Below are 14,934 nucleotides of genomic sequence, written 5' to 3'. Positions count from 1 at the left end.
GAAGGTATCAGGAGTGCTTTTAATAACACAAAATGTGCATTATGGCAATGCTCTTGGTAAAGGTTAAAACACGGATGTGACCAAGCAGATGTGAGCAAGCCCAGCTGTTTCCCTTACACATCAAATATGACCTGCATTACTCCATGTATAAAAAGGGACAGTTCTCTCCAACAATACATAGCACAGTGAAGCAGTTAATGTCTGCTGTAGTCAGGTGTATGGTTTTGTCCTTATCCAGCTCTACCTGAGACGCTCAGGAACTGAGGTGTCCAAGTTGATGATCTTTTTGTTACCTTCCTGCTCTGTGCTCTACCACAGTTCTAATGACAGTTTGCCCTTTCACTGAAGGATACACTGGGCATCACACTGCAATATAGAGTCATCCGGGTGGTTGGGATGCTGCATCGCAATGGCTTGTGGGAACTCGCTCAGCATCCTCTGCTGGAAGGCTTCCAGTCTCTCATAGTCATGGCCCCGACACACATATTCTTTGTTCTGCAAGAAAGACAAGAACACATTAGTCTCCTTAAAAGTAAGTTAAATTCTATCAGCTTTTATCTTGCTTCAAATTCTACTACTTCAAAACCAAAGATAAATGAAAAAGTCAATATGCTAATATGAGAGTAAAATGTGCATTTAATACAGCTGATATATTTTATCCCTTCCTTTTTCTGTACAATGTATTTCATCAAGTGATGAACAAGTAGACTATTCCACTGATCTCTCAGCAGAAAGATGCCTCTGATCCATACACACATAGCATTCAGTTCTATTTTAATTTCTTATTTGCTTTTTAGACAACTTAAAGGCACTGTTTTTTAACTACACCGGACTGAAACATACTAACCAAAACCTGAGGCTAAGTCACCAGCTCAGCTGTCCTACACGGGGAAAGCTGCTGTCAAATACAGTTTATACCAACTGGATAAAAGTCCCGAGAATTTCATAGAACAGACAGAGACATACGTGTTTATCAGTTATCCTCAGAGAGAAATTGTAACAAACTGTTCAGAAAAATCATTGTTTAATCATTGTTGTATTGTTGTTGCCATACAAATCCACCTCTGATCATACCGAACAATATACCCTCAGGAACTCCCCTGTCTGTAGTGGAGTAATATGGAAAAGCCTTACCAAGAATTCTCAGTGGCCACTTAGCAGATTTCCCTTCAGCCCTAAAAGCACTTTCCTCTCGATGAACAAAATTTCATTTCTGCCAGTAATGGAAAGCTTGCATTTAGATATGCCTCTTGAGGCATTAAACCACTTGTGCAGAGCTCTTGAACGCTTTGTGAGCCATCTCAAACTTTGATCAGCAAGACACAGGATTCTAAAGCCCTCAGTGTCATTAAGATTGTATTCCAGTGTCTCAACTCTATTACCACAAAACACAATTTTGCTTGGTGTTCATGTGTCCTAATGCAAGGTCAGTCAAAACAGGCAAATTATCTAATTCTGGTAGTTTTAACTCTCATGCACATTAAAAATGAATAGAAGCATAGGGAAATTTTTCACCTTCATGGAACAAAGAAAGAATCCCAGCAAACAAGAACAGTTCCCTCCTTCTATTTCTTGCATTTAGAAGCTGCAGTATATGCGACGATGTTTTGTGAACTGCTCTGGAAAAAGGTTCTGTCCAAGCAGTTCTTGATCTTGTAGCACAATCAAAGAGGAAGTGACAAAAAACCTGATCATAAAACATGACCAAGGAGTGCAGTTATCTTTGGCTTTGCATTTCAACTGTATGGAACTGATCTCCTGTTCCAGCTGTGACATATGTCACTTTGTACACATCAGTCACAGCAACCAACGAACTGGGAGAAAAACTGCATGATGAGTCTCGACAGTTCAGTCTGTAATGCCCAAACTTTGCAGCTATTATTAAATTTGGAGTGAGTCCATGTTTGAAGGTGAATCTATTCACGACACTTACTGCATTCTCTATTTTAGCTTTTGACTGCAGCAAACCAGAAAACTGTAGGCCTATAAATAAAGTTATGGTGGTTCTAAAAATAATGTCCTGAAAACACCTCAAAGCTAAATTTAATAGACTTTTCAGACAGATGCCAACAGAGGATCTCACAACATGGCTTGTCAGGCCTCACTTGAAGTTCTGCTAGGTGGAAGACACGGACAGTTTTAATTTACTTATGTAGGAAGGCTAGAAATAGATGCAGAATTCATAGAAACATGAACAAAGACTTTTCTAGACAAAGGGTCTTCAAAATCAAATATGTAGAAAGAAGTGGTTATTTCTCTCTTAAGCTATACAACAATAGAAAAATAAATGAGAAAAGGGCATGGAGTTACTTGATCACTTTAAATCACTCCTATATCCATTTGAAAATTTTAAATCCATGTAAATCTTTTTCTTCTGTAGAATAGCTGCTTCCAATCTCTTTACAGTGTGATCCACGCTGATGTGATTGCTAATGGGCTTAGTCTGTGCTTCGCAACGTGTGTGCTGTATGGATCATTAGAGAGAGAAAGGAGGAGGACGACTTTTAATGAGATTGCTACATTAGTAATCTGCTATCAGAAGTACTGCTACCAAAGATAATTGCAAAATTAACAAGGATTATAATTATGTGTGCTCATGTTCGCTGTAAACGTCTCCAGCCAAGTATCCATATTGTTATACTGTTTCACAAACAGTAAGTGCCGCGCACCGAACACTTGTGCAGGTGTTGAACACATACACCGTGCAGGCTCCAGAACTGTAGGATCCATGACAGAATAAGCTAAACTAGATTCACTGATAGTACTTCAAATGTAGGAATGCTTATATGCCATAATGATTTTGTTGTCATTCGTTTTCTGAAACATTGTCAGTTTTGTCTGGAGGTCCTCAGGAGAGGGCATCTACTGCTTCGTGCTGCCACACGTGTGGCTGCCTCAGGTTCCTCTGCAGGCGTGGTCTGCACACCGATTCACGCTGCTGCATTGTAGCGCTGCTCCACTGCACCTTTGAAACCATACTTTATCCTCCAGTATTTTCACTTTGATTAATTCCAACTTGCCTTTAGTTCCCCTGCTCGTGTTTCCGTTAGAAGACTGTAATTAAACACCAGTGTTTAAATCCTAGTTCAAAAAACCCAGCAACTTGGCAATCAGAGGGGAACTGGGGTGCTGTTTTCGAAATGGTACACAGTTCGGCTTTTTGTAGCTTCTTACTGTGTAACTCAAGAATGGTGCTGTCTCTTGCCAAATCATTCTCTAAAGAGAAGGCAAAGGAGCACCTCCAGTCCTTGAAAGCATGGTTCAGGGTAGCTTGTCCTGTCAAGCTAGGTAGCATCTACCCTCAATTTTCAAACAGTTCTGACAGCAGTTGTCAGATTATATTCCTTTCTTGCTCTGAATTAGCAACAAGACATTGTGTGAACAAATATCCATTTTAAGTTTGATGCCTTATCAGGAAAATAAGATAATTTCACATTTTAAATGGATTGAACAATAAGCTCAGGGTGAGGACATGTCCAGAGAAGCTGCTACGCTTTCTGTTGAAGAGAGAGGAAATTTTCACTTGTAGATGACATAAGAGAGTCATCAGTCTGGTATTAGAATCATTTTGTCATGTGAGACTTTTTAAATCATGATAATTTAAGATGATGAAAATGAGTTGAGTAATGACCCAGCATTGCTGCAATACAGCATTTTGCTTAATATAGAGGCAAGTTGTGCTGCATCTGCAGATTGTCAAAAATATACACAGTCATGAGTCAAATTTCTGATCTCTGTTCCTAAGAATGTTCCCAATGGACCACATCCTTCAGCCAGAAAGCTGTTTCTGTTTGTGTAGGCATAAAAAACAAGATGAATGGCAGATATCTCCACAACAAAAATGCAAAGCCTTCACTGCTGCTCTGAGTCTGGTCACTTTGTCGTATTTTATTTAAGTTCAACTTACTCGCAGGAAAAATGGGAATTTCCGACCATAAAAACCAACTCTGAAAAACTCAGGTTCTAAGCGCTGTTGTTCCATGATATTATCATAATAGGTAGCTTCCATTTTCTGTGGATGAAAAAGAGAGCTGCTATCAGATCCTTAAAGCTGCACTTAAAACATTAGAATCCCAAGACACATTAAAATATCACATTATTTTTGCCCCTACAATTTTTAATGAAAAGATCATAATTTTTTTAAGGAGAAAAATTATAAACAGTCTATATGGTGGAACAGGCTATAGTATTATCATATGCATTTTACATTTCTGGAGATCACATATGAAAATTCTTCTGCTGTATCTAATTTTAAATTAAACAAGTCTTGCACATAATTTTCTTTGCATTGCAGAATTAATGGCAAAGCTGAGATTAAGATCTATGTGGCCTGTCTCACAGTATCCTATTCTCTCTCACAGCTCAAAATCTGGAAAATTATATCAATTCAATTGGGTTTGCCTTAATTGAGTTGAGGGGCATGAAAAAGGATGAAACAAAATTAAATCTTCTACAGCTCTGTGCACCAGTAGATTTAACATGGAAGAGAAAAGGGGTTTGGAAAATTAGAAGGACTTTTCTCTAGTTCCAGTTACTAGTTTTGTGGCACTGTGCTATCATTTGTATCAAGAGGGGGATTTAAAGACCCCTTGTCAAACTCAATCTCTGTTGAAAGGCTTGCAGGAATATCACTATAGCAAAAGACAGATTGTAAAGACAAGAATCAGTTTGACATCACTGCTCCACTGCAGGAACTCTAACAGCAACTTTGACTTAGAACACTGCATCAAGGTTTTGTTCTTGGTTCCAATAAAAATAAAATTGAGAAGGTCCCAAAGTCATTGCAGGAAGAATAAGGGAATGTGTTGATTTTGATGTGAATGGCATAGAGAAAACTCTTTAGAATGGGGAGAAATTCAAGTTAACACAGATTTAGGGAACTTGAACAGAAAACAGGTCACATAGGTGAGTGAAAGGATGAGGTGAACTGGTTATACGGATAGATGCTCTTCACCTGCCTGCTGATTAAATCCATATAAGGAGGCAGCAAGAATAGCTCATTTACTGATGTTTTAGGAAACAAAGCCTTGATGCACAACTTGTCCAAGCCTTGTTAATAGGTTAGTTTGCTCATCATTCGTGATCACTGTGCTGATGTGGTATTTTATATTTTCACACTGCCCTATTTTAGATGTCTACAGTAAACACGTGCACAAGCAAGATGGTCATGTGCACTCTCTTCAGGGCCACTTTGAAGAACACAGATTCTTCAGAAGTGCAGTTCATGAGACCCAGTTAGATGGATATCTTGAGAATAAATCTGACTTCTGAAGAGAATTTAAACCACTGTGTAAAATAATACATTCACACAGAATAAATCTTGAATTTGGACGCATGCATGCTTCCCCAGGGGACAAAAGCAAATGAACTATTTTCACATTCATAAAGCTTTTACATAACAACCAGAATTTCGTCTCATCAAAGAATGATGCTGCAAATGTGCCCTGATTTAATCATGCGTTTTGTTTTACCGGAGGACCAGATTCTTGTAAATTGACAAGAATGCCATAAATGTTTGCCTTCTCCATTCTCTCTCGTTCCTCTTATGCTAACTGAGGGAAAATCTATCCTTGATATTTTTGGAATTAAAATTAAATATCAATACATTAAAAAAAAAATCTATTTTATGTAAAAATATATATAAATGTGCAATTGCAACAGCAAAGTCCAGATCCTATGTGTCTGCTGTCCCCATATACTCATGGGAGTTCACTGCTAGCAGACTTAAGAATTGCTTCAGCGGACCTACGAAGTTACCAAAATGAATCACTGGCAAAGGAGTCAGTGGAGCTATATAGGTAATATGTTTATTTTTTAAACCTCAGAATGTTCTGATAGGAGAGCAAAATTCCCTGGGGAATGACATGAGAGTCTGCAAGGAGAGGAACTGCTGCTACTCACCCGAATCCAGCTGAGGCTCTGATAGTCATAGAGACTTTCGTACTGGATGGCCAGCTCCCTGCACAGCGGGATGCCAAACTCCCAGCTCTGCGAAACCAAAGCAAATCACACTCACAGCAACCGGAATGTTATCGCCAACTCAGCTGAGGGGAATATGGATACTCAACTGTGGGAATTCATTTGGTATGAAATGCCAGGGATTAGATGTGAAAATGCATAGTGATGAAACTGTTCCCATTAAATATCAGATTAATTCCTTCTTCAAGACGGTAACGGAGGCATAACGTTCCACTGAAGTTACACACAGACTGCTTGTTACTGACAGTTCACTCATGAGACTGGGGTCTTATTTGGAGAAATATAATACAACTTACAATTTTTCTTGTTAACCACCCCTCCAGTGCACCCCCAATCTCTCCTTTACTTTCTGCACTAAAACTCCCTGGAGTAAAGTTAGTGCTCAGCTGCCCAGCAAAGTGCTTCCCCTTCCCAGGGCTGCTGCTTCCTACTGAAAGCAAGAAACTGTGTCAAACAGTGGGAAACACTCAAACACAGAGACAGAACACCCTCAGAACTGACCTGCATTATTGCACTGAGTGAATGTCTATATTCAGAACTGAAACCAAAACTCATTTATTCAACTTAAGAGTCTGCATGCAGTAAATCTTTTCTAGCACACCGTGCTCACTGCCCTCAGAAGTGGGGAAGAAAGGGCCTGAGTCTGGGCATGTCCACACTGAGAGAAAGGCGCTGTTACCTCACTTGGCTTTTTTGAGGACACATTTTACACCCTTGAACTGAAATCTCCTCTCCCATCATCTTTTAACTGCATAGATTGGAAGCCTTTTGGAGAGGTGACACTCTTACCATACTTATGTAAATGCTCTAAAACACCAAGGTCTCAATTGAATCTTTATTGTATTTTATGCGTTACTGGGCTAACTTGCCAGTTGTTTTAACTGGGACTGTTATAGTGAAAATAAAAATAATTGGTGAGTTACACTATCACCTTAAGCTCTTAAAATATTAATAGAAATACTGTAAATTATTTGTAACAGTAATTAATGGCAATTATGCAAAATATTACCACTTAACATGGAAATAGTTTTTCTGGTTATGGGTACCTTCACATAAAAAAGTGAATCTCTATACTGTTTGATTTAGCGTATTAGGTACTTCCAATACTTCCATTTATGCACACGTTTGTAGTGTCTGTTCTCTCATCCTTAATACCCAAGTTGGTTTTTTTTTCCTGAACAGCAAAACCAGTAAGTTTAAGGACTGTTTAATTAAAAGAAGGGTCAGCTGTAAGAACTAAAAAGGCAAAAATAATAATCCTACATCTCTTTAGCTTCAATTAATTACAAAAACTTACATAAGAACTTGTTAAACCAGAGTCTTTCAGAATCAGTTTGGATATTGGATAGAATTAGTAGTTTGGGGTGATGAGAAGTCTGAGATTTATGTAGATATATACAATAGGAAATGAACTGAAAGATCTTTTGAGGTCCCCTCCAATCCCAAACATACTGTGATACTGTGATCTCAAATCAACAGATTTCTGCTGTGGGTTGTCAAAGTCCAGGACATACAAATTGATACACTGAATTGGGCTCAATAACATTAACCAGTTAAGTGTTCATATTTGCAAAGTTTCAACATATGCTACAGTATCAATACATAGATATTCAGTCCTTAGCTGATATATATATTGACTTGAAAGAATGGAATAGTCTCTTGTAAAACCACTGGCCAGGAATAAATTGCTTTTGTCACAGAGTGTGAGCAGAGTCTCACTTGCAAATGGAACACTGTGGCTAAAGCCTATGTAATTCTCTAAGGTCTGTCCTGGATAGAAGCAAAAGCTGGCTGTCTTCCCTTTAGTGATCCTAAAGGTGCAACCTGTTCGTGCTCCTTTTCTGATGTTAATTGGATTAACAATATGTAACCACATCTTATTTCTCTTCATACCAGCTCTTCTGCCTGTACCCTGATACTGTTCTTGCCATCCTAACTCAGGCATTCTCTCTCTCTTTCAGTGAGATTTCCACACAGAGAAATTCCACTGTGCTGAATATTCTGCAGATACAAGATGAGATACAGAAGTGAAGAAACACAACATACAGGTAACCTGTTGGACGAGAGTTTGCAGTTATTTTAAAGGAAAAGAGAAAGAACTGATATCTGAGTCACTGGGATGCTCTGTGTTAAAATCTGTGATGTTAATGAGGACCATCTTCACAGCGCAGAAATCTAATATGTAATTCAATGTGCTACACAAGTGTCACTTCCCTCTAAAGCATCGTTCTTCCTCCTCTTCAATAATTTCCTAATGTCTCTGTTGTTAATTTCCCTTATTACTGCTGTTTGGCTGATGTCTGATCTGTTTGCATGTTCTATATTATGTCCTTCACTTGACAAGCACATTCATATGGTATTTATTGCAGCGTTCTCCTGTGACACCAGCAACTCTCGGTTGAGCGCTGCTCACTGTGCACAAGGAGGCTCAGATAGAGACAATCACTATTCATAAATGGCAACCTTTATTTACTCACATCCCAATGTGCAGATCTCTTTTGGAAATAGGATCCCAGTGAGAGTGCACAAGAGAAATTAGTATAGATTTTGGGCACACGATCTAAAAAATGAACTGCTTTGGAAATACAGCTTTGGGTCTCTCAAAACACTAGGCTGGCACTAAGGAGAATGAATTCACATGGTGATGCTATGATGGGAGCTGGTTGGAATTTTTAGTTAATAAAATCTAGCAGTGAACTGAAGAGAGTTGTGTAGTTTGCAAGCTACTGCTGTCCAGAAGCATGATCAATTGGGTTCAAACTGCTCCATTCACAGTCTCCTTCAACAAGGAAACCTTGAGTTTTAACAGACAAAAATGTAACTGTGAATTAGAAAAAAAAAATTCATTTCAAGTTATGCTCTTGCACACACTGCTGACTGAGCCACAAACCAATTCCAAGCACAGCAGAAATCAGTAGGAAGGAGCACCTGACCAGAGCTGTGGAACGCCTCGCCCTGTCCCAGCACAGGGCTGCTGCCGAGAACAGTGACAATGGGAGTTCCTCAGTTCTGCATTCTGCTGCAGCGCTCCTTGCCCTTCACTGCCATGCCCTTTACGTCAAACTCACAAGACAGTCTGGTGGCCAAAGTTTTCCCCATCCCTGTCCAAAGAAAATTTTCCCATTAACAAGTGCAGAATTTTTTACAGTCTCTTTGTGCTGCTTTGACCCCGTTACTTAGTGGAAGATTCCAGGAGCAGCATGAAAAACTTAATTCTAGAAATGCAGCTGAAGGACACATAACAACAAATGCCATTCTTCAGGACCCAAGGAATGACCATGTTAGCGTACAACAGAAAGAAGCTACCAGACACCAGTTGAGGGAAGCAAGTTCCTTCCATTCCCTGTTACACAGCAACAGCAAGAGTGCTGAAAAGCAGCAGAAGGATCTGGGTTCTCAGCATCTTTCACTTCCATGGTTTGAGTGACATACACATTGCTTAAGTGGATTATTTAGTCATTCAGCTACCATTTATAATAAAGGAGGATTAATACACAAAGTAAAGTAACTCTGAAAACATCCAGTGGGGGAGAAACCTCAAGAGGTTAATATGGTATAATCTGTTAGGAGTTTTATTGCAAAATTACATCCATCAAGTTTTTACTCCCCTTCAGTGCTTATTATGGATTGCTTGTTTTTGTCAAAAATACAGACTCACTTGTTCTACATAGTCTTTATATTATGTTTGTCTAGTCAGGCAGGACAGTACTGCAGTATTTGCACACGTCAGTAATTTATTCTGAAACTAACAAGAAAACCATACGCAGTATTATTACAGAAGAACAATTCTGATGAAAAAGATCATTATAATTAATCACATCCTCGTAAATAGGCCATTTCTTGCTACATACAGGAAATCTGACTTCCTTTTGCAGATTCTGTAGAGAATGTGTCTCTGCCATATGCAACTTTCTATATCAGGGCCAGAAAATAATTATGCGGAATGTCAACCCCATACGAACCAAACCACATTTGTATTTAATGCCACTGTCATTGCCATCACAGGCAAAACCAACCCTGAGGCTCACATACAGATGTTATCTTCCAATAATATCAGCTGTAGGAATTTTTCTAGAGAAGGGAAAAAATTGAAAATATTCTGAGAGATGATACCACTTTTAAGGTTCACCTTTGAAATGTTCCCAAAACGTCATGACACAAGGGACTATAACACTTACATCTGCTGCAACTTAAATATATATGTATATATATTGTAGAAAAAAACATGTAAAATTGAAATGTATTGGTTTTCCTCTTGTGCAATAGATGGAATTGCACTTTAATTGAAAGCCACTTTCAAATAACAGTGACACTGAAAAGACTTAAATCTCTTTTAATGAAGGGACTCCTATGGTGTGTTGCCTGCCATTTACTTCTGTAGGTTAGAAACAAAACAAGTCCTTTAAGTGAGTCATAACACAGCAATTTGCACAGACAACTACAAAACGCAGTCCCGTCCCCCAAAAGCTAAGGAACTGTCATTCATAGAGTGCTCTGCCATATCAGGTGATCAAAAATTTGGTTTAAAGGTATAAAAATCTTCCGGTGTTTTTCCTGTTGTCCTAACTAAACTAGTTATGCATCACAAAATACCCATATCCATTTTCTCATCTGTTTTTTCATCCAGAGAGCCAAGAAGCCATTTGTCAGGCTATAAAACCTTTTGATATAATTTACTTCCAGACTACTGAACTGAGATGATAGGCTTAAAGCCCTAAGTAAGTCAGGAAAAGGGAAGGAAGCTGCTGGAAGAGAGAAGAAGTTGGCATACCTTCCCTTTGTTGAAGTAATGGATAATCTTACGGCACAGACCTTCCTTACGTTGCCACTCTGACTGAGACGGATAATGCAGGAACTCTCTCAGAGGTCTGTCCTCCCACTGAAGCAACTCACAGTACAAAAGCAAAGTAAATGCAGCCTCTGTTGGAAATGCAATTATTGAACACTGAATCAATGACAACAATTAAATACAGCCAACAGGTCACTAAATCTGCTTCTGAAACAGTCTGGAATTTCTGATTTACAAATTGAGAAAACATTCTGAAGTCTTAGATGATCATTCGATTATTCAATTACTTTAAACAGCAGCACAAAGCTCTTTCCTATGAACCTGATTTTTAGGTACAAATCTGTCAAGTTGCTTTTTACTAGCTACTTGATTCAAATGCACAGTCAGATATTCAGATATGTGAGTAGATTTGGGGCCTGCAGCTATAAACAGGGCTTGGACAACACAAAAGTAGAGTTTATACACTTTCTAAGTGCTCCCTAAATACTACAATGCAAGGAGATACAGCAAGCTATAATATAAGGGTGGTTTTGTGATTTTAATCTTCCTCTGATTCCACTGTTGTGATTTTTTGATCAACCTTCCTTGTAGAACACTGTAATGTAAAATTCAGGTCTAACAGAACAGTCGTATGGTAGTGGGTGCATATACATACATTATTTTGCTTGAGGGAATGGGCCAGACCTCAGCTTCTTATCCTCCCAACTGCTATAGCTTAATCATACAATTTTTTCCAAAGGAATGAATCAGATGTTGGAGTATAACATTGACAGAGTCAAAAACTTCCACCAGGATTTCAAACAGACCCCACATGGTGTGTTACTAACCTGTGTAGTTCTCAGCCTGTAGGTGCATGTCACACAGCTTGTGGATATAGCGGATGTACATCTCTTCCTTGTTGATTTCGGATTTATAGAAATTCTGTGAAAGAAAAAAGTAGTTGTTATTCTTATTGAGACTCTTCCATCGTTCAAGACAATCAGCAGCATCTGTGTATGTATAAAGGTATTGAAAAGAGAATACATTATTAGTGTCAAAGAAAAGGAATAATTCTTTTCACGTTCACACCCCACTCATTTGGTCGTGTCATGAATTCTTTTCAAAACGAAGGTAGTCAAAGGCTGAATGACAAGGTGAGAGAGGTTAGGGAACTATAACCTTGGCACTCAGCTGGACAAGGCCCCGGGGACCTGACCTGTCTGGCCCTGCTTTAAGCAGAGTTGGACCAGAGACCTCCAGGGGATCCTCACAGCCCCTGTCGTTCTGTTCTGTCATCCCAGTGCTTGCACTCTGAAGCTACACTTCCCTGGTACAGATTCCTATCCCAGCTTTTCCCACACCAGTTTCAACAACATTGCACAGGATCACAAAGAAATGAAGGAAACATCTTTACCATAAGGTTAACAGTGCAGCCAATTTTCTTGTTTTCTGTTTCATCTCCTTTCATACAGTCCCTAAGAAAGCAGAGCAATGTTGAAACATACATCTGCAAAATAAGTTCTTTTAAAATAAATTTGAAGTTATCTTATCCTCCAGAGTATCCTTGGATCACAAACAACAGTTCATCATAGACTTTATTTTATAAAGTTCCTCTAAGAAAAAATTCCATACTATGGCTTAAATGATATGAAAAGTGAGTGTCCTCTTACATCTCTGCATTGAGACCAAGCACTTGAAACTACTCCTACTTCATTTCTTACAAACATCTGAAAAAAATCAGATAATAGTGGCCAAAAATAATCTGAATGAAAGATGAACTATAAAAATGAAAAACTTTTATTTATCCAGATGTAAATGTTTAGTGGTTTCCTATTCAAAGGATTAGCTTTCATAGTGTAGTGTTGGCATGCTGAAAGGTACAACCTGAGTCATTTAGACCAGATTACCACCTCCTTCATAGGAAAGTTAAATCACAAAATCTTCAGCTCCTGGAATATTTTAGAAATGCTTTTTTATTCAAGCAGTACAAAAAGTTGAAGGCTTCAGAATTTACTAATCTTGACTTCAGAAAGTCACATTCATTTGTGAAAAAGAGACAAAATTTTTAAAGCAGTGACACAGCAAAGAGTCTTGAGAACTACTGTGTCAGCTAACTGGCAGCTGGACTGCAAGAGATGCCTAGGTATTGCCAAATTCCAACGCCGTTCATCTGCTGTCTATTAAAAATCAATTAAAAACTGGTATCTCTTCCTCAATTAAGCATGAAAATGTATATCTGTGTATCAAAGTTGCATTGGCAGCAAATTTAATTCAATTTAAATGTGTCTCATATATCTGGTCTTGCATAGTAGTTGTACAGCAGCTGTTGTCAGGAAACAAACAGGAGATTGGATCAAGCTGGTAAGGATTGCAAAAAAAGTAAACTAAAAAGCACAGAAAAGGATCTGGGACTGCAGAACAGCCAGCCCAGTCACAGGTTTCACCTGTAACGAGCAGCAGCAGAAGAAAAAAATATTGGAACTCTTGTCAGTAGGCTGAAGATAGAAATATTCGGGGCAGTTCTACATAGTTTCAAATTGTCCATCATTCCATAAAAACAACTCACGGAGCATGTGTGTATATCCATATATATATCAGAAAATAAAATACTTTTTTTGCAACTGAATGAAAGCTCAGCTTCACAACAGTCCTGCAAACTTCAGTCTAAAACTAAACAAAGGATGTGTGCAAGACTCCTCTATAAATTGGGCATGAGTCACCAGCTGACATGTCAGACTTTCCTCAGATGAAGTTTTCCAACCCTGCATGTCTGGATGAGGCATTCAGCACATCTTGGTTCAGCAAGGCACTTGAGATCATTCTCGCATTTAGCATCTATTTTGCTGATTTAGCTGAGATCCTTTCAATGATAGAAGGAATTAATCATTTAGCAACTTGAATAAACCTTAGTACAAAACTGCAAATTAAAATATGTCTTTATCTTTGCTATTATCAGGAATGAGCATAAAAGAGTATCTATTAGGGCTCTAGAGATGAGAACTTCGGATTTTTGCTCAGAATGCAGCAGCAATGAGTTAGATTTGCTTGATAAACAATAAAATATTCCCTGTAGAAATTTGGTACTACTTCTTCACAAGCTCCTTATACTTGGAATGTATTACAGTTGTCGCCAGATACCTGTAGTCAAGCAGACGCTCCATGAGACGAGTAACTGATGTAACAAAAGAGATTCCAGTCTCTCGCCATGTTTCCTGCTCAATCTTCTCCAGCAAACTGTTTGGAGATGAAAAGACAGCAGATGAGACTTCCATGGAAATGGTGAGTGCATGCAGACAGCTGCAGACTTGGTTTCTCCTTCACAAAACAAATTCATACAATTATTCTCTTACCTGGGATAAGGCCCAAAGAGCTGGGTCCTACTCCAGGCAGCATGAAGCAAAGACAAGGAAATTACAGAATTGACAGGAGAAGGAAAAATAGCTTCACATTGCCATTTAAAATATATGAAAAAGAGCAATGCTCATGGCCGCAGTTGATTCCCACATTATTACCTGTAGCTTAAATACTGCTAACAGCAGTCAGAAGTTGGGAGTCTAAACCTAATACAAATACTTATGTAAGTTTTCATCTCTCATCAGCAACCAACCAGCCTTGAATCACAATTTATTTAAGCTGTAAATAAATGAAGGTCATTTTTTTCCATCTCAGCAAACTAGACAACGCAGGGAACATCTCACTGTCACAATTGCGTAGAATAAGAGAAGGCTACAGTGAGAACACTGAAAAGCACATTTAAAAAGTGGAAAAAAGAAAGCAAATTTACACAGTAGTTTCCTGAAACTGGATCTCTGGTCAAAGAACTTGCCACTTCTAAACTGGCAAGAGGAAGGAAATTCTGTTGGGTGTCATACATGTCCTCACAAGAGGCAAACTTCTCTACTGAATGAATTCCAGCTGAGGGAGCCAATTCACATTTCAGCAGTATAGTTTCGACAGTAGAGTTCAGGGTCAGCTGTTTATTTCACATAGCATTTATTAACTTTGTGGAATTGTTTCCTCAAAGTTCACATTGTTCTCATAAAAGTTAGTAGCAAATATAAACTAAAAGGTTGCTGGACTTCGAGGCTGTGTTTCTTGGTAATACGTGCAGTCAGAATCATCTAAAAATCAGTAACAAGCTACAGCCCCAAATTCTTAACGTTTTAGGTAACAAATGTCTTCAACTG

The 14,934-nt window shown here is 38.6% G+C and overlaps 1 protein-coding gene across 28 annotated transcripts in view; it reads right to left on the bottom strand.

Annotated features, from left to right (window-relative positions):
• Positions 1 to 14,934, bottom strand: part of DOCK3 (dedicator of cytokinesis 3) — a 197,761-nt gene that overhangs the window by 23,966 nt on the left and 158,861 nt on the right. For 26 of the 28 annotated variants that reach the window (XM_065075190.1, XM_065075201.1, XM_065075191.1 and 23 more), the window contains 8 exons: positions 14,098 to 14,124; positions 13,886 to 13,981; positions 12,162 to 12,222; positions 11,596 to 11,689; positions 10,751 to 10,899; positions 5,902 to 5,988; positions 3,908 to 4,012; positions 354 to 495 (listed from right to left, as the gene is read on the bottom strand). In XM_065075190.1, coding sequence (XP_064931262.1) covers positions 354 to 495; positions 3,908 to 4,012; positions 5,902 to 5,988; positions 10,751 to 10,899; positions 11,596 to 11,689; positions 12,162 to 12,222; positions 13,886 to 13,981; positions 14,098 to 14,124 — 761 coding nt within the window. The remainder of the gene's footprint in view (positions 1 to 353; positions 496 to 3,907; positions 4,013 to 5,901; positions 5,989 to 10,750; positions 10,900 to 11,595; positions 11,690 to 12,161; positions 12,223 to 13,885; positions 13,982 to 14,097; positions 14,125 to 14,934) is intronic. The other 2 variants (XM_065075192.1, XM_065075200.1) reach the window with 1 other exon arrangement.

Source organism: Columba livia, chromosome 10 (genome assembly GCF_036013475.1).
Source record: "Columba livia isolate bColLiv1 breed racing homer chromosome 10, bColLiv1.pat.W.v2, whole genome shotgun sequence".
Classification (NCBI taxonomy): domain Eukaryota; kingdom Metazoa; phylum Chordata; class Aves; order Columbiformes; family Columbidae; genus Columba; species Columba livia.
Note: the sequence above shows the minus strand (reverse complement) of the source record. Positions and strands in the feature narration are given on the sequence as shown.